This window comes from Cariama cristata, unplaced genomic scaffold, assembly GCF_000690535.1.
Source record: "Cariama cristata isolate BGI_N322 unplaced genomic scaffold, ASM69053v1 scaffold14981, whole genome shotgun sequence".
NCBI classification, from domain to species: domain Eukaryota; kingdom Metazoa; phylum Chordata; class Aves; order Cariamiformes; family Cariamidae; genus Cariama; species Cariama cristata.
In genome coordinates, this window is record NW_009597623.1 from 1,381 (window position 1) to 22,557 (window position 21,177).

Consider the following 21,177-nt stretch of genomic DNA (forward strand, 5'->3'; position numbering starts at 1 on the left):
CCATGGGAACCAAAAAGGAGGTGAATTCTGGTTCAATGGGTCTGAGCAAAAGGATGTCTCAGCATGTTTTGTTCTCGGGCTCTGCAAGAGGGGAGAAGAGAACAGCTCTTCAACCCACTTCTATCTGATGAATTCTTGGCCTGTTTGAAATAGTCTGTGGTCTTGGGAGAGCCTTGTTATCCTGGCGTTTTATGCCTGTGAGCCCCATGTTACTATGGGGAATGCGGGCTCTCTCTAGTCTCGCTATGTGAGAGGATGTGGTATCCTTGCAAGAGGTCTCCCTCCTGTTCTAGCAGCTTGGAGTGGTGGGTGGGAGAACAGCCAGGCTGTCAGAAAGCAAATCAAGCAGAGAGAACAACCTAAGTGGTTAGGTGTCCATATGTCCCAAGTGACTAGCAATACCTGCACACAGAAAGGCGATGGGAATTAGACCTTAGCCCTACTTAAAGGCAAACTACTCCTGTAATACAACGTGCAGACTGATGCTACGTGCACCATGGAAATTGTCCTTGCAGGTAATGTTGTCCTTCAGCACGTCTGGGACTCTGGAAAGGACTTTGGATTTGCAGAGTGTTCCACAGGCATTTGGTTTTGATATCAGCAAATATTATAGCCTGCATTGCGCTCTCAGAGCAGGGTGTGCAGGGAAGGAGTAGGAGTAGTTCTTGGCTGTGGCCCAGTCTCCATCTCTTTTTCAGGCAGGAGTGGACTTGCCGCTGCATTCTGCTTTCAGTTTAGTGGCTTCCAAGGTGACCTCCCAAACTGCTTCACAAGGCAGAGTTTAATTGGCATTTCACATCCCTCCTGAACTACTGAAGACAAAGAATATTTTATTATATCTGGCATTTCTAGCTACCTTATTGGAGGAACGAACATCTCTTCTGCCTCCCCAAGCAACTTACCAGACAGAGGCACTCGAGTAGCACTTGGCAATAGCTAAATTACTCTTCTCCTCCTTGTACTGACTGTTTGTCACTTCTTCTCATATTCAGAACCAGCATGATGATGTCAAGAAGCAGCTGCTTGACCTGCAGCTGCAGCACAACAGCTTGAAACTGGAACATCGTAAGGTGCTGGAGACCCATAGCCAGAAATATGCCCAGCTGCAGCAGGAGAAGGACAGTGAAGTCGCAAACTTGCAGGGTGAGTGTGATGGAGAGCTGAGAAAACACCAGGCAGAGAAAGGACTGAAGCACTGAGTTCAGGAGAGGACGGTGTTTCTTCTACAGGTCCCCAAAAGGTCTGCAAATACTGTAGGAGCACTTCTGTATGACTGTGAGCTCTTCTATACCTCGGTAGAAGGAACAAGGACAGCATTCAAACTGGCCAGGTGTCCTGAGGTTGTGTTGAGGGGAGGTAAGAGATGCAGAGCAGGCGATCAAGCAGCTTCCCCATGCGTGGAAAGCCACTGGGGTTCCCAGGTGGTGTGTTTGTGTAGGAATACACACCGCCAAAGCCTCTGGCTGCTTGGGCTGGCAAAGGCATTTACCAGGCTGCAACTGCACAGTCAGTGTAGGGTCACAGAAGAGAGGAGGTTCCTTTTTTTTTTATAGCCCCATGAGAGACACTGACAGGTTTAGCCACACTTTGTGTTCTCTGCGGTTCGGAGCCCCCCTGCTCTGTTATACTGCATGGGGCATCACTGCCTTCTGTCAACACCAGCACTTCCATGGTGTTATAGAATCATCGAATCATTCGGGCTGGAAGGGACCTTCAGAGGTCATCTAGTCCAACCCCCCTGCGGTGAGCAGGGACTTCTCCAACTAGATAAGGTTGCTCAGAGCCCCATCCAGCCTGACCTTGAATGCCTCCAGGGATGGGGCTTCCACCACCTCTCTGGGCAACCTCTGCCAGTGCTTCACCACCCTCATTGTAAAAATTTTTTTCCTTATGTCTAGTCTAAATCTACCCTCTTTTAGTTTAAAATCATTACCCCTTGTCCTGTCACAGCAGACCCTGCTAAAAAGTCTGTCCCCAAAAAACAGGCATGTATTAGCTCTAGAATTACCACAGTTATCCAAGGAGCGGGAGAGGAGCGACCAAAGGAACCATAACTGATTTAATGAGCCATTCGCAGTTTCACTGTACCGCCCGTGTGTACTTAGACATGCACGGCTTAAGCTTTGAGACAAGCATATGCTACTGGCAGGATCAACCAGGTAACCAACCAGGTTATCTTGAAAGCCTCATTGGCTTTGGCTGGCTGCTTACTCTTACTGCAGCTGCTACTTATTTGTGTAGAATTTGTGTAGAGCCAGGTAAGATAACAAATTATTGTGCCAGATGCTGACTGTATTCAGACTGTGACACAGGCCATGTCCCAAGGAGGTCACACTCAAAATGGTTGAGATAATCCAAAAGTAAAAGGCATGGAGGTACATGCCTGTGGTTCCACAGCAGGCTGGGGCAGAAACGACGTGTTCATCCGTCAGATACTACTGCCTTACCCTAGCCTTTCTCCAGTGGGTAAGTGTAGCTAAGTTAGCAGAGATGCTTCCTGTGGCAGAGAGAAAACATTGCGGCATTTAGGTATCCTATTTATTTCAGTATACATTTTCCACTTCTCTCTGCACTTTTGACAATGGGAACCAGTTTCTATGCTACTAGAACCCTGTGAATGCTAACATTTAAGCTTGGGAGCAAATTAAACATACTTTTTGTAATTAATGGTGTAGGTCTATAAAATGAATTTAATAGTGCAAGTATTGCAGAGAATGCTGATCCTTTTAATTCCCAAAGAGTAGTTTCTATTTAGTCTGCTGTTTAATTAGACTGTGGGGTTTTTAAGGTTCACATCTGTTCTTACTTAGATTTGGTCTGGGAGAGTGAAATCTGCTGATGGTTTGTTTGTTTGTTTTTCTCTGATCAACAAAGCCCTGGTATCTGATGAGCACTCCTGGGTTAGAAGGGGGGAACTGAGCCACAAGCAAGCGCAAACCTAAATATTTGATTGTCTCTCTTCTTGAAATATGCAGCCCCCAATGAAGTAAGAAAACAAATTCTGCCAGAGAAAGGCGAAGAACGATCAGGAAAATAATTCAAAGAGGGAAGCTAGTCAGGAAGGTCAACTTAAGGCTGAGATATTAATACTCTGTCCATCTTCCCAGGCTACTGTTCACTTGGTGCCATCTCTCTCCTGTGCTTTAAGCTCAAAGCTGGCTACTAAATCTTCCCTTAAGTATTGCTAACCATGCCATACAAAAGAGCAAGACAGCCTCATGAGAGGTGGCAAAGACAGGGAGCTGGTAGCATTGCTAATGCCTTGGTTTCTTTCCTTATGTCCCACCAGTATTTCCTATGTATAATGTGCCCTTAGGAAACATGTGTCGGAAGATGTGCCTCTGTCAGTGAGTACACTGGAGAACAGAAGAGGTATCTGAGCAGAGGGCATTGCTCAGGGCTGTTAAATGGGAACGGAGGGATTTTTTGCTAGATTCTGCTGCAAAAATGAAACCCTCGCCCCAGGGATGCTGGGGAAAAGCAGAAGCCCACTGGGAACTATGAGTTTTGCTTTCACAGGTGGAGCTGGGTTTGGTAGCTCCTCTTGGTGCTCCTGGTTGCTTTACAGCTTTGGGGCAGCTCTTAGGTTGGTGACATAGCTATCTACATGCAGAAGATGCTGGGATTTGGGGACGATGCAGCTGTGCCATGTGATCCAACGGTTATGGTGCTGTTGGGGTATCTGTGCCCTGTTCCTGAAAAGCCCTGCTTCTGCAAGTGGTTTTTGAATGTTGGTTAATGGGTTATGAGGATATGCTGGGATAGTTGAAGCCTCCTGGCCTTGTTAACCAGGGCCTGTTTAATCCTGTTTGCCTCCTTCCTCTACTCCAGGCCCTCTCCTGCTGCATTATGAACTATTTTCTTCCCTGCTTTACAGGACCTGCAGTCTATTTATGCTGCCTTTCACCCCCCCGCCCCAGCACAGCCTGTCCTCTGCTGTGCTTCCCCATGCTAATTCTGTACTCTGCGCTTTTTTTTTTTCTCATCAGACATTGGCACAGTCTGCTCTGAAGGCAGAGGGATAATTCTGATCTTTGAGCTTCTGTTGGAAGTTGTAGTTAAAGCTGAAATTTTCTTCCCACTGACACCAGTGGTAAAACTCCTGATGCAGTCATTGGGACCAGGATTTCATGTCCACCATGTTGGTGGGAGAGGAAGGACATACAATGACACGAAGGTTTTGATTTCCAGTTTCTGAAGATGCTTTGAAGACCTAGATGTTGCTGAGGTATTGGCTCAGTGAAGCTGCAGGATTCTCTTGGAAATCTCTCCCACGCTTGAGATGCCTTTGGTTCTCTGGAAGGCCTGGGGGGACATCTGTGTTGTAGTCAGAGGTCTTAGCAGTAGCAGTCTTGTGCTAGCTGTCGTCTAGCCTGGACTAGCTGCCTAAACACGTATCCCTTCTTCGCTGCTCCAGGCCAACACCCACAGCTGCCTGCACTTTCAGCACTGTGTGTACACACAGTTAAAGCTGTCCTAGCTGTAGTCCCATAGGACATAATTCCATATTTTCTTCTGACTGCAGGAAAGACAGAGCCTTCCTTTCTCAGTTTGATGTTAACCTTCACCGCAAAGCAAGAACACAGCGCCCAGCCTCAGTGGCAAAATGTGCTGTCCCAGGGATGAAGGTTATAAAAAAAAGATGTCCCACTGTAATCAGAAATATCTATAATCTTGAGCTGAAATCTTGCATGCCATTCAGCCTACAGCAAAGTCACCATCCTGTTATGGGAAAAATTCCCACCTTTGTCCTGGGAGGTGCAACTATGTTTGCAGAGAAATCCCAGTGCGTGCAGTTCTAGTGATATTTTAAGAGAGCTTCAGGATCCAAAATAAGGCTGGCATTTTTTTACACAGTCTTTCTTTTTATTGGAGGATACACAATTATATTCAAGGCAGTGAAAGGTAGGTGCATTGTGTGTCTTGTCACTGAAGTACTTAGGAGTATAGAAAGGGCTTGAACGGAGCCCAGCCTGGGGGCTGCGAGGCACAAGCTTCCTACTTAACAGCATAGGAATAAATGAGCCCAAGGACCTAGTTGTCCTTGTGATTGCTTTCTGTAAGTGGGTTATGGGGTTTTTTTTGTTTTGTTTGTACCATCCTTTCAAGAAGCATCCTTCTCTGTGCAGTAGGAGCGAACCTGCTTATTGGATCTGCTGTGGGTTCAGGAGACCTGACAGACCTCCCCTGTAGTTGTTTCTCAACCTTCCAGTTACCAAAGGCAGGGGCAGTGACCTCTGCTCCCTGCTCTCCCTGCTATTTGGCTGCAGTGGGTAAGGGAAATGAAGAAACAAATATCTTATTCTGATAGCAAGCACAGCAAGAGCCTGACTCTGATAGCAATAGTTAGCAGAGATACTCTGGAGAGGAGGAGGTTCCTTGGATGGGCAGGACTCCGGAGTGCCGAAAGGAATGGTAATTCAAGTTTGGCAGTGTGTTTGGCTAATCCCTAGCTAGCGCTTCACTGTAATTCCTCGGCTTGGAGACATCTATGAGGTCAGGAGGAATTTATGGTAAGGAAGAGAGATGCTACACTTGTGAAAATAGTGTGCTGAAGCGAATGTCGTCTTCTCTTGCAGATACAGTCTTTAAACTCAGAGAAGAGAGCAAGCTGCTTCGGAAGGCCCACCAGGAAGTTCACTCTCAGCTCCTTAACGCCCAGGTAATCCAGAAGGGGTGTTTGTGGCCACACGGGCCAATCTTTCACTGGCGTCTCAGTGCACCATCAAATATTCTCTAAATAACAAATCTAGTTATCAACTCTATTCCAGTGCGATGAGTTGCCTAAACCAGGGCTGGTAGTATAGATGCGTTCTGTATAAGTAAAACTCTCCAGCTTAGAATCTGTCCCAGGAGCTGAAAATACAGGTACACTACACGAGTCACTGTGGTTCACGTGAGCCTGAACCAGCATTTTCCCAACCCTGGAATGCCTCCTGTCACTTACCCGTGTCTCAAATACTTCCACACCAAATGATGATGAATTGTTTATGCCTATAAAATTAATTGCAGAGAGTAATAGCAATGCAGAGGTGCCTTGCCTAGCTTGCTGAGACTACAAATAGACACTCAGTGACCCTGGCAAAAGGTCCCCTTCTGCATCTCCACGTGAGGCCTTAGAGAGGGAGCCCTATACAAAATTTGGGAGAGCTATGTAAAAAAGAAGTTGGTGTTCAGTAGTCAGTATTGCAGTAATGCTTTTGGAGGCTGGGGCAGACATGCAAGTGGTGTTGGCTTAAGACTAGAGAGGCAGAAAAGCAGTCTTCTGCAGGGAAAAAACCAAAAGTTTTGTTGATACGGTGTTGTGCTCATGCTATGGAGATGGTGTGAGCCTCTTCAGCACACTAGAAGTCCTGACCTCACCGAATTCTGCTCACCCCGCTGAAGCTGGAAGCTCCCAGATGACTTGGGAGACAGGAGAAATGGGAGAACTTAATGATTCTACAGTGTTTGCCTGAGGCTCTTGTACTGAGTCAAGACGCAACCAACTTTGTAAATACACTTGAAAAGTCACGTCGCAGTCAGAATTAGCCTTTTCTGTTGTTAATTAACAGCCTTCTGTCAAGCACTCCCTTGGATTATAGGATAAGCCCAGAAGCAAGGAGCCAGTTGTGATTAGATGCTGGTGACAATTGATTCTTCCCCTGAACTGGATGCTGAACTTGAACTAGAGGTGTGTGGGGCAGTGGGTTTTGACTTCTACGAGATTGCTCTTGAGTTCTGGCCTGATCTGCCCTGAAAAATAGCAGGGACTAAGTGGCTCTAGGACATTGCAAACTTCAGAGATAACGGATTGCTCCAGGCAGGAAGCCCAGGTTACTGATGTTGCAGGCAGTCATTTGACAGCTCTTTGGCTCACATCAGATGTGGTTTGAGAGGACTCGGTGCACCGTCAGCGTATTTGAGTTGCCTGCCTTCATAATTGTGACTTGTCGCTGAACTGCTTTTTTACCCTGCTCCTCCACGTGGCAGGATTCTCAGCAGTGGTACTGCCTGCAGTGTACGTGTTGGAAACTAAACAAAGACTTCTAGTCTCTAGAGGAGTCACTCCAGCAAGCCCATACCAGGAATTGAAACGGCATGTGATTTACAAGCTTTCTCCAGTGCCCCGGCAAGCCTACATTCTCAACTCCTGCTATCAAAATGCATCTCAGCCTTCGTTTTTGGGGCCTCCTGACCAAACTTTCAAAGCAGCTGCCAATGTCATTGTTCTGTAGTTTGTTCTCAAGCAACACTGAGACCCAGTCAGCTCCAGTCCTCTGCCACCGACAAATTGGGTCGGTATCAGTTGATCAGCGTTCCTCTGTTTGTATTGCGTATTTCTACTTTTGTCTTGCTGGGGCAATGCCGAGTGCGTTTGCATCTGGCACACCATGTAGGACCAATCCTGAATTACTCTTCAGCAGAGTACCCTTAAAATGCTATTCGACTAACTGTGCTGCATTAGAGAAAGCAATCAGCAGTTGAAGTGTGCGAACCAGTGCGTACTCTGAGCAGCATTAAAAAAAAACTTGGCTAGAGATGGCTGAGGCTACAAAGTCAAGCGCTTGCAGACTGGAAAACGTGGTGGCAGCTTTTGTGATGCCAGTCTTAAATTTGGCCCCTTCAGTGTTGTGACCAATGGGAAAAGTAGGTTGCAAGAAACAGCTCACTGTCATTTCTCGCCAAAATGGAGAGTGAGCAAGAGTAAAAGGATTTGCCCTGGGTGTGGAAGACACGTCTCGGCTCCCTGCTCTGAATGTACTAGGCAGTTGTGTAGCAAAAGCTGTGCTCCAACCATCTGTCTGGCTCTGACAGAAGTGGCAGTGGTTGGTCCCAATGATTTCAGAAAATACTTTGGATCTTTTTGACAATAAGCCTAGTGCTAAAGTTTTCTCTTCAGTTTTCTGATCAGTCCTTTGTAGTGTCTAATCAGTGTTTCAGAACAGAAAGGTAAATGGAATTGCGTTTGCCTTCACTGGGGTGAGATGCCATACGTTAGAGCAGACACCCACAAAGACTCCCAGCTTCTTTATCACCGCTGCGGTTCTTCGTTGCAGTGTCGCTTTGCCCTGAGTATCCTCTTGTGGATCTTGCTTCCTTCTGGCAGGTGAAAGTTTAAAGGAGTAATTTGCATTCCAGACAACATGTTCATTTTCCAAGGATTCTAACATGTTTCACAAGAGCTGTCATATCAGTTGGTCTGCCAGGTAAAACGAGGCACGGAGGCACCAAGGGATGCATGCACAGCTTGCAGTGATGGGGTGCGAACAGCACGTGGGAGTCTGTGTGTTAAGGCTGGTCTAAAGCTGCTTTCCTTCTGGGCTCACCACCTTAACGGGCTTTTCATGGGGACAAGTTTTGCTTCCATCTGGCTTGTTCTGCCTGGAAGCAGTCTCCTACAAGCTAGGGCTGTATCCCATGAACTGTTCTTGGCTTCCTTTTCCTTTCCTCATTCCTTTTATGTTAGCTTTGCTGAGTGGTTTCATTGGGTTTTGTTTTGTTGGTTTTTTTTAATGTTAAGGTCAAATTTCAGGGGGAAGAACTGAAATCAACAGATCCTGCTCAGGAATTAATTTCCTGCTAAACTTTCCTTGCTGCTTGGAAGCTTTCCTACTCTGCCCAGTCCCTAATTTGGTCCATATCCAGGTACCGTGGCAAGCATATGAAAAGCTCTCCCCCCTCACTTTCCTATAAATAATTGGGGTAGGGGTGGGGAGCTTTTCCGGAGTAGTTTTTTCAAGCCCTACTTTTCAGGGTTGGAGATGGAAGAAATAAGCTGCAATAGAGAGAAAAGTGTTGCATTTGCTTAGCAGCCCAGGAGAATCAGTTTTCATTTTGTCTTGCAAAGTAAATTGAATTGTCAAGTAGGATTATGGCAGTTATTGTCAGCCCCTTTGAGATGAACGTGTCCACGGAGAAATTCCTCCAGAGGAAGGAAAAAAGTGAACCTGAAGGTACATGTGTGTGAGGCACAGGAGGAGAGGGAGCCGCACCTAACAAGACCTAGGATACAATTCTTTTGCAAAGGCAGGAGTTACGTCAATGACTCGTGCACTAAATAGCATTGGGCAAAGATTCAGTGTCATAGGTCAGCACTTCCAGGCTAAAAGTATGCAATAAAATAAGATGCAAGACTGGCAAAGGGAGAATACGGAATATCCATGAAATCTGGAGACTAGCATGAGCTTGTCATTAATGGTTGTGGATTATCTTCAGCCTTTCATATATATGAAATATATATCTTCTTTAGTAGTGTGTCTGTGCTGAACATCTGGACATGAGAGAGCGGTTATTCTCAGCAAGGAGTTGTTTAACCCCGTTATTGTGTGAGGTTTCTCTGTACCCTTCTCATCCCTCTCAGGCCCAGATGGAAGAGTTCAGGCAGCTCAAGGAAGCTCTACAGAAGATGCCAAGTTTCAAAGGAGGAGGAGCTGGGAAGGAGCAGCAGCAGTTTCAGGTGCTGAAGCAGCAGCCCGTGGTGCCAGCCAACAGCCAGTTGCAGCTCATGGGCCAGAAGGTGAGGTACCCTCAGGAAAGCCCAGGGAGGAGAGGTCTGCAGGGCTTCCGTGGGTTTTCAGCATGGGGCTGTGAACTGGAGGGAACTGAGCTGGTTCCTTTAGAGTTTGCTCTTCTCTTTTCTTCCTTGCAGGCTTTTCCAGTCAATCAGGAGAATCGCCCTGTTGGGAACCCGCCAGCATCACAAGTCTCTGGGGTTCAGAAGCAGGCAGATGGCCCCGTGCTGCAGGGCCAGAACTCGTACAGTAACGATGGCCTGAGGCCTCAGGCGAATGTGCTCTTTACCCACCCAGCCCCACTGCAAGATGCCAACTCACTGCCAGATGCTATGCCAGCTTGGCCAGCAAGACGTGGGGATGGCCATGTGATACGATTCACCCGGACCATGAACAGTCTACCAAATGGCAACCCGGTAAGTTCTGCATGCTTGCTGCTTGTTTTGTGTAGCCCTTGCTTTTGAAGCTCAAAACTATGGTATTTGTAATGACATGCATATGTGCATTCCACTTCCCTGATGTGGAAACTGTCCTGGCCTCAAGTTTCAGACTTCTGTGCACTCTTAAGAGTTTGTGGTTTAGTGACTGGGCTCAGACTAACAGGCTAGGGTTCTTGTTCTGGATCCTGCCGGATCTGTGAAAAGTAAATCATAAAAGCAGCTCCCCTGCCTCCTGGGGTGATTGAGTTCTGCTTATGGAAAGTAAATCTCTGGGAAAAAAAAAAAAAGATGACAATAATTGCAGTGTGGTTAGACTATAATTACAGTAACTATTATAATCACAACGTGTGGGGTTTTTTAGAGGTGGTTTTGTTGCTCCTCTTTTCTTGGAGATTCACCTACCCAAGACAAGCTTAGGTCACATAGCATCCAAATTATTTCCTCTTGACTGTGTGGAAGGAGAGGGACCCCTTTCACTGCAGGCTGGCTGGACAGGACTATAGATTTGTTCTGGAGCACTTCTGAATCTTTTCTGGCCCATAAGCCTGCCCAAATGCAAGGGAGATCTGCAGGTATCTGATAAGATTAGGAGGCTGTGTATATCCCAAGCATATACATGTGTCCTCTCTGCAGGATCTAAAGATGGTGATGCACATTCAGGTGAAAAGCAATGAGGAAAGTCAGGCTCCTGGATTGTCACCGTCTGAGCTGAAACAACCCTCTGCAGGAGAAAAACCTCAGGTGCCGGACGACCGCCACTCTACGGGGAACAAACAGGGGCAAATGCAAAGGTTGGTGAAACAAAACGTCCTTCTTCTCTCAATGTTCAGGCTGAAAGGTACCATACAGGCTTGTCCCTGGTCTCTCTCTTCTTGTGTTTATTGTGGTTTCTACTTGAAAGATGGGTAAAGAAAGTGTTAGTTATTGGTTCCATTGTCATCTCATTCTTGTAACCGAATGTTGCTGCCAGGTTTCTATCTCAGCCGAAGCAGAAGACTAGTCATGTTGCAGGCAATCTTGTGTGACTGAATGCCCAGACTGCGGTGGGTGCTCTGCTGGCAAAAAAAAAAAAAAAAGGCTCTTATGTTATTGGTGATGCTCTGTAGGCTGCCTTTGTATTTGAGCTGTTTGGTAAAGCGTTTGTGTGGGGAGGAGAGAGAAAGAGGAGTTACTGCTGAGTGAGATCAGGTCAGCAAGGATTTCCTACTAGCTAGAGGAGAGGGTGGGATGGGAGTCTGAACTGACTTCAGGAAATCTCCTCCCTTTCAGTGAACATAAATATCCTGTTTTGCTCAGCAAACTGAAGAAGTTCTGCATGATGGAAGCGACCCATCTGCAGCAGCAAGGGTGGCTAAAAATTCCTTCAGTTTCTATAAATAAGAGGCGTTAAGTTGTATATTAGAGCTGCAACTTGTTCATTTTTTCCACTAATTAATCAGTAATCTGCCAAACTCTGCAGGAACAACCAGACCTTGGAAGATCTGAAAGCTTCTCATTTCCAAGGTTATACGGTAATCTAGAAGCAGCAGGCAGCCAGTCACAATTAGGTACTAGAGTTTTTTTCTGGTTTTCCTTCTAGGACAAAGATGAATTCCCAAAGTAGATATTCTCTCTTCTGTGTCGTCTTTCCTCCCAGGGAATGGAGCTTAGGTTCCTGTTGCCAGTGCACTTCTGAGGTTTGCAAGGGATTTTCCATCACAGAGCCTGATTAGAACATGAAAAGTCAGACAGTTCTGAGACCTGTGATCCCAAAACTATGGGTTTTATCCAGAATGGGGTAAAACCGTTCACAGCAATAGTTTATGCCAGAAATGAGGATGCACCTAGAATCCATCAGACAGCCCAGGCTTTCATCCTCTCTATGTTCCTGCATACCTGCGCTTGAGATGATGTAGTTGATGTCAACTTCAGCTTCATCTGGAGAAGTCAAACCAATTCAGCCACATCAATACAAGGATCAGGGTTTACAATAAAAGACTTGGAACTGGTACAATTTTCTGAGCTTAGCTGAAACCTTGGTATTAAAATTCCTTGCAACTTGGGACTGTTGCTCATATCAGACATCCTCAACACAGTGTGTTCTCCAGACCTGTTCTTGGGATAAATGGGAGAGGAGAGCTCTGGGAAGGGGAGTCCCTTGGAAAGGGCAGAGGTTCAGAGAACGGCATGAACCTACCCATCCCATGCAGGTAACAGAATGGATAATTCCTTACAGTACGTTCCGCATTTTGCTGTAGTACCTGGGAGTCTAGTCAGGGACTGTTGTACTGGATGTTGTACAGGCACAGGAGAAACTGTTTACTGTCTCAGCAACACTCACAGAAGACCCGTCTGTTTTGCAAAAGGAAGAAAATGTCTTTCTGAGGCTGCAATTCATCAAATCTGGCCATAATCCAAGAACTGACTCTGAAAATAGTGCTTCCTCATTTAACTTACTTATCCCCTGTGTGCGTCCAGGTCATATCTGCTCAGTTTACTGGTGCAAACAAGATTTAATTTCTGTCTTATCTATAGAGGAGACTTCTGGATTTCACTGTAAATTCAGCCTGATCCTACCCATTCTTCTCTGCCATTTTTGTTTGTTCACTTAACTGTCATCTTCCCAGGTCAGAGATTGTCCTTTGCCTATTTCTTTAAAAGGCAATGTCCTCCCCATACTGCTTTGATGGCTAACATCTGCATGGACACACAGAGTAACAGCACAGAGGGTATTCTGCCTTTTGGGAAGGAGGGACTTGGGTGTAACAGAAGGTGAGGGTTGAATTTGTGATGGCAGAATGGCCTTTTCTCAGCTATGTAGAGCCTAAAGAGGATACCGTCACTATTCTGTGACACAGAAAATGCAAATATTGGATTTGTTTGGCAAATGATTTCCACAAGGACCGAGATCGTGGTATGTTTGGTGTGCTTTTCTTTTCCTGGATCCATCATCAAGAAATTACCGAGCAGCTGGAGGCTGTTATTTACACTGCATGAGACTTGTGATAAGGAGTGCGTAAACCAACTTTCTGCAGAAGGTGTCAATGCCAAGAACAATATCAAACCGCAGTAGAGTACAAAAGAGGCCATGCATCCAATGCCAAGAACTGTTGCGTTGGGTGGCTGAGACCAGCAGATTCCAGATGAGCCCTTGATGGCCAATTTGCATTTTGATGGTTTTATAATGGAGAAATCTGAGCTGAAGGCTGGGTTATGATTTTTCTTACTGAAAGTCTTTGTGTGGTGGTAATATGCTGGCTTTTAAAAGCTGCTAAAGCTAAGGCCACTTGTCCTTTCTCAGCAGTTAAAAACTTAAATATCTTAAGGAGACTTTTAAATCTCAGCTGGCTCATGTAGCAGGACAGGCTAGACCAAGCAATAATCCTGCTTGAAGCTGGTGGTAACTTACTCAGGTTAAAAGTTTTTGTTTCAGTTACTTTTGAGAGTCCCTATTATTGGGATTTCATCCCTTCCTTTACCCTTCTTTGTTTTTGGAGGTGTCCCTGAGTAAAGATATTTGAGAAGAAAGCATTCCTTGTGAGACAGCCCTGCCTTCTGGGCTTTTCAGGGGTTCACTCAAACTAATATGAAGCTACTCCATTTCTTCTCTGACCTCCAATTCATTTTCCGTGCAGCGGAATGGTGTTACGCTCCCAAGTACTCTGCTCCTGAGCCTCTGGTTGGGTATCCACATGACCTGTGCTATTGCTGCAGGCAGAGAAGCATTAATGAAAAATGGGTTGCATTTGGCATATACCTTGATATCAAGTACTTGTCCTTCTGAGCCACTTCTGCTAAGAAGGAAGCAGACGTAGATATTGATGTCGACATCAGGAGAAGTGCATTTGAGGTGGGACCATTACAGCGGAAGGAATTCCTGACTGTGGCTGCTTGAAAGGGTTTGCCTGAACTCTCACAGATAGAGCTGTGTATGAATAATTGATTTTTCAGGTCAGTAGATGGCTGAAAACATCGGAGGGGTGGTGGTAGGTGGTAGGAAAAAAGCAGTAAATCGTATTGGAACGTGGCTTCCCTCACTGAATAAAGAAATAAAACACTTTTTCCCATGTTCATCTGAAAAAAAAAAAAAATCAAAACAAAATGTGAATGTTTCCTTTCAGCTAGATCTGTTGTCACTGTTTGGGTTTGTACAGGGGACAGATGCGTGCTATGGGAGAGTTTTATAAACAGATGCTGGTTAAAGTGTCCATCCCAGTTTAAAGCTTGTAGCTTTAAAAAAAAAAAATCTATGGAAACTGTCATTTTTGTATTGCAGCTTTCCTGTTTATTTTGAAAGTATTTTTTTCCCTCCTTAATAGGTCAAAATGCTACAGTTTTACTTCAGTAGTAACTTCACTTTAAATTGAGTTGGAACAATAAAGAGGACTTACGTTTTTGATATTTTTTCAAAACCTTAGATTTGTGTATTTGGGTATGTGTGAGGCATGAGTAAGTATCTGTTTAGAACTGGAGTTTATTGCTATGTGGGTATGTTATTGTATCAGATGAATAACATTAAAGTAGTTCTACAATAAATTGTGTTTATAAAACATAACTTCTTTTGTACTTATGTGGCATATTAAATGTTCTGTTTCAAGCAGATATCACGATAACCAATGCAATCTGCTAGTTTTGCCAGAAAGTTAAATTAGGACAAACTTCTGCATGTGTTGGGGTGGGTTTTTTTTTTCCATCTGCTTGCCATTATGGAATATCTCTTGATATACTGAGGCAGGGGGCTTTTGTTTTGTTTTGTACTGTTGTTGCAGCTGGAAAGACATAGTTAACAAAGTGAATGCCCAGATGAATGAAGAACAAGTGCACAGTTACCCAAAGAGCCTTCATTTTGACCCCAAGCCTGGGCAAGAGATGCAGAAAGGCAGCCCACAGCCACCCACTCAGAAGAGAGGGGAAGAGCATCAAATAGCTGAGCAGGAAGGCGAGAAGGAAAGGACAGATGATGAGGAACTCGAAATGGGTATGGTTTCCCTAGCCCTGTGCTCTACAGTACTAATTTATTGCTAATCAAGGTGGGGAGCGAGAAAAGCTTTCTGCTTGTGTTAAAGGAAAACCTTACAACTCTTGACGAATTCTTGTGCTTTTATTGTTCTTGGTCAAATGAAAAACCTGGGCAGGTTTCCATTTTTGTTCTCTGTTGTCCTGCATCCTTATGCTTTTCCAAGGTAATGGACTCAAAATCTGTGTAAGTTAATTCTTATTTCTTTCCTATGGGAGTGATGGGGAAAACGTCACTGTTTTTTGCAAGACTTGACCTCAGTCTCCCATAGGAATTGATTTAATTATTTTTTTTAGAAGTGGGTTTTCTAACTTAGGGCCAAAGGTTTCCCAACTGTCCTTAAGAGGCTAAAAGCAAATAAAATCAAGGGCAGCTAGTTGTATTTGTCAGTCAGCCAACAGAGCACCTTACAGCTATTTGAAGTCTAGTAAATAACTGCATTTGGGCAATAGGAGGCCAGCTCTTAGCACAGCGTGTTAGAATTTCGCAGTCTTCTGATCCAGATCTGGTCAGACCCCTGTGCATTAACCCACTCGGCTAATTACAGGTTGGGAGAAACATTTGACTTGGTGTAAAGTTCATCATCGCACCATGAAACCAACTAACAAATAATCCATTCAATTAGGCATGTGAGGGCAGAATCCTTTCTTTTCCTCACTTTCCAGGTGAGGTTTATCAATTTGCCTGTAACGGTAGTCACGCGTGAGTGGCAAAATGAGGGAACAATTAAATAACTACTTGTGTTGTGTGAAACGACAGAAAACAGCTGTAAAATGACTAGACCTTTCAGAAAATTATAGTGGGTGAGCGGGGGCTTGGAGCACTTCCATAGGGGCAGTAACAAAGGGAAGGTTGCCTGAATTGCAGCTGGATGTCTACAAGTCTAAGAGGGAAGCTACAAACTTCCCTTGGAAGCAAATAAAGATGACATAAAAAATATATTACAGTAAACCAGCCAGGCAGTGGAGAGCTAAAATGGGCTTTTGAGCAGAGGTGTCCAGTCTGACAATGTGTGCAGAGACGTCAAGGAGTCAGGATATACGGTGTGAGCACTTTGTAAACGGATTTCTTTGCTGCAAACAGGCTCTACCATCAATTTCTCTTGCACACGTGGAAACAACCTGTAAGATCTGGAAGTTAACTAGTTACCTTTGTCAAAAAGAGACACTGAAATGTAGATATGACTAATGCTAATTCTGTATGTTGCTAGACTGAGGTAGAATGACTAAGTAACTAATTTTTTGCTGTGGTCTCGAATGCAGTAAGGCAGGGAAGCTGGGAGCTGAGACTCCTGTGAAGATCTCATTTGAAATGCTGACTTGCATCCTATTAAACATTATAAAGACGGTCTCAGCGTGGTTTCTTGACAATAGATTATTGGCTCTGGATTTGGAACAGAGGAGGGATGTCATGGGGCAGAGATGAAAGTCAGTGGTTCTAACTGAATGTTGGATCAAAAGTCTGCAGTCGCCAGGACGGGTGATTTCTTCCCAGGCTGTTGGCTCAGTTCACTCGGTGCAGGTGAAGTTCTCCCGTCCAGAACAGCAACGGTTAGGGAACAGGTCGTGTGCATACAGATGCCTGTTTGGAGAGGAGGTTTGGTATTCCTGTCCTTTCCCACAGCTATGTTTAGCTGCTATTTCATGTTTTGCTGACCCAATTTTCAGCAAGTCCCCTTAGAGGAACTGAACTAATTGGTTCGCATCAAAGGGAATTCTACCCTGAAAAGAAAAGGCCTCGTGGCAGGTATAAGGGAGTGTGGGGACTGATAGCCCTTGACTTCTGTGTCCTAATTGGAATTAACAACCAAAATAATGATTCGGCTGCCCTGGCTGTGCTGCTGTCCAGTTGGGAACACTGCTGTCTAAGGGGGTCTTTTAATGTCGTGGGGAGAAGCACTCAGCCCATGGTGGTGGCAGAGCGAGTGGTGAGTGTCAGAGCTGGGATGTGTCAGAGCCATACCCGATTCGAGGTGAGGATTAGGCCTACAGCAAAGGCTGTACTTCTTTTTAAAGGCTGTACTTCTTTTTAAAGGCTGTACTTCTTTTTAAAGGCTGTACTTTTCTTTCATCGGGACTCTCCTCCTGCCCTGACTGTCCCCTTACCTGACACAGAAAGCCTGCTTTTTGCTCTTGTCAGCAGCTGTGTGCCAGCGAAGGGGAAGGTGACACTGACACACCGACCTGCCGTGGTCTAGCTGGGCTCACCGTGATGGTCTGACCGGCTGCGTGGCTGGGATGTTGCCTATAGATGCTGCCTATAGATGCTGCTCAGACTTAGCAGTGGCATGAGGGAAAGATGCATCTAATAAAGATTAGGAACTGAATTCAGAGCTGGCTTTTTGTCTTTGCATTGTATGTGTATCATGCAGTAAGTTATGGGCATGCTTCAGCATGTGTGTATGCCCAAGCCTTGGGGACAAAGAAGCAGTTTTGGCAGCTGTAGGAGCATAGTGCTGCTTTGCCCGGAATTCTTGCAAATGGCATTGAAGAAGCATTCCCCATAAAACATACATAAAGCATTGTCCGCCTCAAGCTACAGGCAGGTCGAGACAAATCCCTACTCAAATCCCTACTTGGCATGGAGTTAATACAGCTGCTCCCCAACAGTGGGAATCTTAACTGGTGACACTGACTTTTGAGAGAGTACACTGATAACTGTCCCTTTTCCTTGCAGATGCAGGAGTGATTGAGAGAGAGGAGAACTTGCATTCTCAGAAAGAAACTGTTGTCCAGGAACCAATGGTAAGTCATGCTGTCATCTGGATGCAACCCTAGCTCCGAATAAGAATCCAGCTGTCCCATTTAAGCTGATGCTTTCCCAGAAGTTTCTATAACATGCAATTCCAAATTCCTTGGTTCTGGAGGGATTCAGAGGGATAATGAAGACTGGGGGGTTTGTTTTTAGAACCGCTAACATGCTTGAAGAGGGGTACAACTGAAGTGCTACAAGCCAGCACTTCCTGCTTGCTGGTGAAGGCAAGCCTTCTGTCTCCTAAGGGGACCTCCTGCCTGGTATTCACGAGAGGCTTTTCTTGTCCAGATGCCAGATGATGCTGCAGATCCTGCCCAGGATCCCAATAACCAAGGTGAGGATGAGTTTGAGGAAGCTGAGCTGGAGAGACCTGACTTTGAAGAGAAGGTGGGAGGTTTGGAGAAGTTCAAGGAGCCCAGCGTGAAAGAAGAGTCTAAGGAGAAGCCGCTGAAGGTGACTGACATGAGGGCAACCAGCTGGGGCCAGGGAGAGATCCCCAGCTATGAATGGGGGGAGGCAGAGAGCTTAAGGACTCGGAGGAAAACGTTATGTTCCTGGATGGATCCATAAACCCACTGCAAGGATATGGCAGGCAGGAGAAGCCTCTTTCTGAGCTAGAATCAGTGGGTTGGTCAGTACCAGAACTTGTTCTGGCTTTGTTCTCTCTGCTTGTTCAAGTCAACCCTAGCATTTGCAGCACCTACGTGGCTGGAGAGACATTGGATAGGAGATGGCTCACTCCACAGCTATTACTGCAGAGGTGCTGTGTCTTTTCAAGCACTTGAGAGACCAAAACCAGACAATAATATGGGCTTATGCTTGGGGTCTGGTCAGTGCAGCCGTTGCTGTTCCTGGGATGGGTATGCAACAGGCTCTCGGCAGCAGTGACAACACGTGAGAACTCTGCCTCCTTGTTTGCCTGCTTGCAGCTGGAATCCATTTATTTTGCAAAGTGCTTCTTGGTGCCTGAAGCCAAACTCTGCATCAGGGAAATGTTAGCTTGTTTTGACAAGCAGCTGAGTGTTGCTTGTTTTTAAAAAGGAGTGTTTTATCTGATGGGTTCTAAAATCATGATTAATAGTGATATTTAAAAAACAAAACAAAACACGAAATCCAGGCCAATTAAATCAAACAAGAAAGAGATGCTGGCACCAACAGAGCAACACCTCCTTAAGATTAGTGAAAATGTGGAAAGAGTTAGTGACATAAATACCTGACTTTGAGATAGGGCTGTGCTGTGCTCCCTAAAGCTCTGCCCTGAATAACTTGTAGATTCCCTGCAGTCCTGGGACTTGATGCAACAGCAGTGCAAGTGCCCTGGCCCTGGGACCTTCCTGCTGCAGGAGAGACCTCTCTCCCCACAGTGGAAGGAGCTGGGTAGTTGCTGCCAGCAGGTGGGAAGAGAGACTGGATGGAGAAAGTACAAATGGAGTTTGGGTTGCCTTGTTTTCTCTCTGCTGCCCTGTGATTCCTGATCTGTAGCCCAGTCTTCCAGACCTGGGGCTCTAATGCAAAAGAGCTGTATCCCAGTCAGGGAGTGGAAGTAGGTTGGGGCACTGTCAACAGTGTCTGACTTTCTGTGTTTTTCAGGATGCTGGTAGACCTGCCAAGCCCAGGGAAGACCCAATAGATGACTATCAAGAAGATCAGGAGCAAGAAATTGTATGACACCAAGGTTCTTCCTCTTTCCCTCTCTGGTGTGATTGTTACCTGGGTTTATTGGTAGCTTTTAGGAAACCAGATGTGAGCACTGGCTTCAGTTTGATCTCTGCCTGCTCAGTGCACTGGGTCTCCAGAACAAACTGGAGCCCACTCACCTCTGCTCCCTTTTCTTTTTCAGGTGTTCAGAGTACCTTTTATGCTCTGTCTCTCCTCCTCATTTCTTTCTGCAGCAGTTGAGCTGTGAGATGCTTGCCAAACAGCAGCTGGAGTGAATTACAAGCCGTGCTGGTGCAGCTAGGCGAGATCACTATGTGTTTTTCCAAGCATCACCCTGGGTTTATTCTTGTGATGAGAAATTCACTGGAAGCTCTGTAGTCTGCTGCTGCACAGGTCCTACTGGGTCTAGCCTGTGTTTGTGGAAAGGCTGGGGAGAGCTATGCTTGTGCTTTGAGAAGGGTCATTGGGTTACAGCCAGCAAGTTAAACAAAAATATGAGTGGCAGAAGAATGTGATGCCCCACTCCTGAGGCAAGCGTGGGAGGTGGTGTGTTGGTTGGGCCACAGTTGCCAGGAAGCAAATGCTCCTCTATTTGGCTGAAAACAGGTAGTATTGCTGTGTCTCAGAGCCTCAGGACTACAGTAGTCAGTGACAAGTTGGCATTCCTCTAGCAGAAAGGTTGGAGGCCACCGAAGATTGAGAGCATGAGCACTAGAGAGGATCACCCTGGTGCCTTCTGGCTCATGTAGATAGAAATGAAGGATCCTCTTCCAGTCTTGTTCATCCTCTCCTTGCCCTTTGTACGTGGCTGCTGCTGGCTATTTTTGCGGTTTCAACGTGATTGCTGAGGAGCTGAGGCTTTGGACTGCCTGCTGGGAATGAAGGGAGTGGGGAAATAAGGGGTGGGCAGAGCAAAGTTGATGTCAGGAGCTATCCTTGCCCCGTGTGTAGAACCTGACTTGCACACTGGATAGTTGGACCTAAAAGTGCCAATGGAGGCTGTGCTGACTGCTGCAAGTCATGGGTGGGATTTGTCACACAGTTTTAAATGTGGTGGATGTAGGATATCTCCTTTTACTTGTGTAGCAGTGGCAATAGGCTGAGATGTTAAAATTGCATTGCAATGCCAGGATATTAAATGTGCTTAAAATGAACAGGTTGATCATGGCAACACAGGCTTCTTACCTCTGCGTCTTGGCAAAGTGGCTTGCCAATGACACCTAAAGGTCCCTGGCAGAGACGGATTCTTCCCTATTTTCCTGAGTTTCCCAAGTTGGGCTTGTGTGGTAGAATAGCTATACTCAGAAGCGGCATGGTGTGCTGCTGGTTAGAGTCGTATTTTCCAGGCCTTGCTGATTTTTCCTTCCTGGCTGTTCCCTCTGCACCCAGGAGGATCATGGAGGTGAGGTGGATGACAATGATGACCTGGAAGTCGTCCAAGACCAGAAGGACCATGCAGGCATACAGGGAGCTGATGGCAAGAAGGATGACTACTACTGAAAGTTGCTGAAGGAAAATGGACTATGCTAGGAATGAGGGGCTGGGAACTCCTTCTGGAAAGCGGCTCCTGTATTAAACACTGCCCAGAACAGACAAAGGCAGGAGGAGATAACCGTCTTTGCGGGCACTGAGCAGGGTGCTTGCAGATGTGCATTACATCTATGCGTGTGGGGCCATTGCTGCCTCTCCGGTCAATAGCATGGAAGTGCTGTCAGACTGTAGAAATGATTTTATCCTGCTGCTTTTCTTAAAAGCACTTTTTGATTTTTTTATTGTGTTCTCCACCCTCTCGTTTTCCCTATCCCCCTCCCAAGCTGGAGAGTTTTTCTTATAT

The 21,177-nt window shown here is 45.8% G+C and overlaps 1 protein-coding gene across 1 annotated transcript; it reads left to right on the forward strand.

Moving 5' to 3' along the window:
• Nucleotides 1-992: 992 nt before the first annotated feature.
• On the forward strand, nucleotides 993-20,843 carry LOC104156933 (Golgi integral membrane protein 4-like; the record flags this gene model as incomplete). The annotated part of the gene is made up of 10 exons (XM_009708972.1): nucleotides 993-1,143; nucleotides 5,580-5,662; nucleotides 9,344-9,499; nucleotides 9,632-9,910; nucleotides 10,568-10,725; nucleotides 14,683-14,891; nucleotides 17,607-17,674; nucleotides 17,973-18,071; nucleotides 19,275-19,346; nucleotides 20,733-20,843. Coding segments are annotated over 10 exons (1,386 nt in total), but the record flags the coding sequence as incomplete, so codon positions are not given.
• Nucleotides 20,844-21,177: the final 334 nt, after the last annotated feature.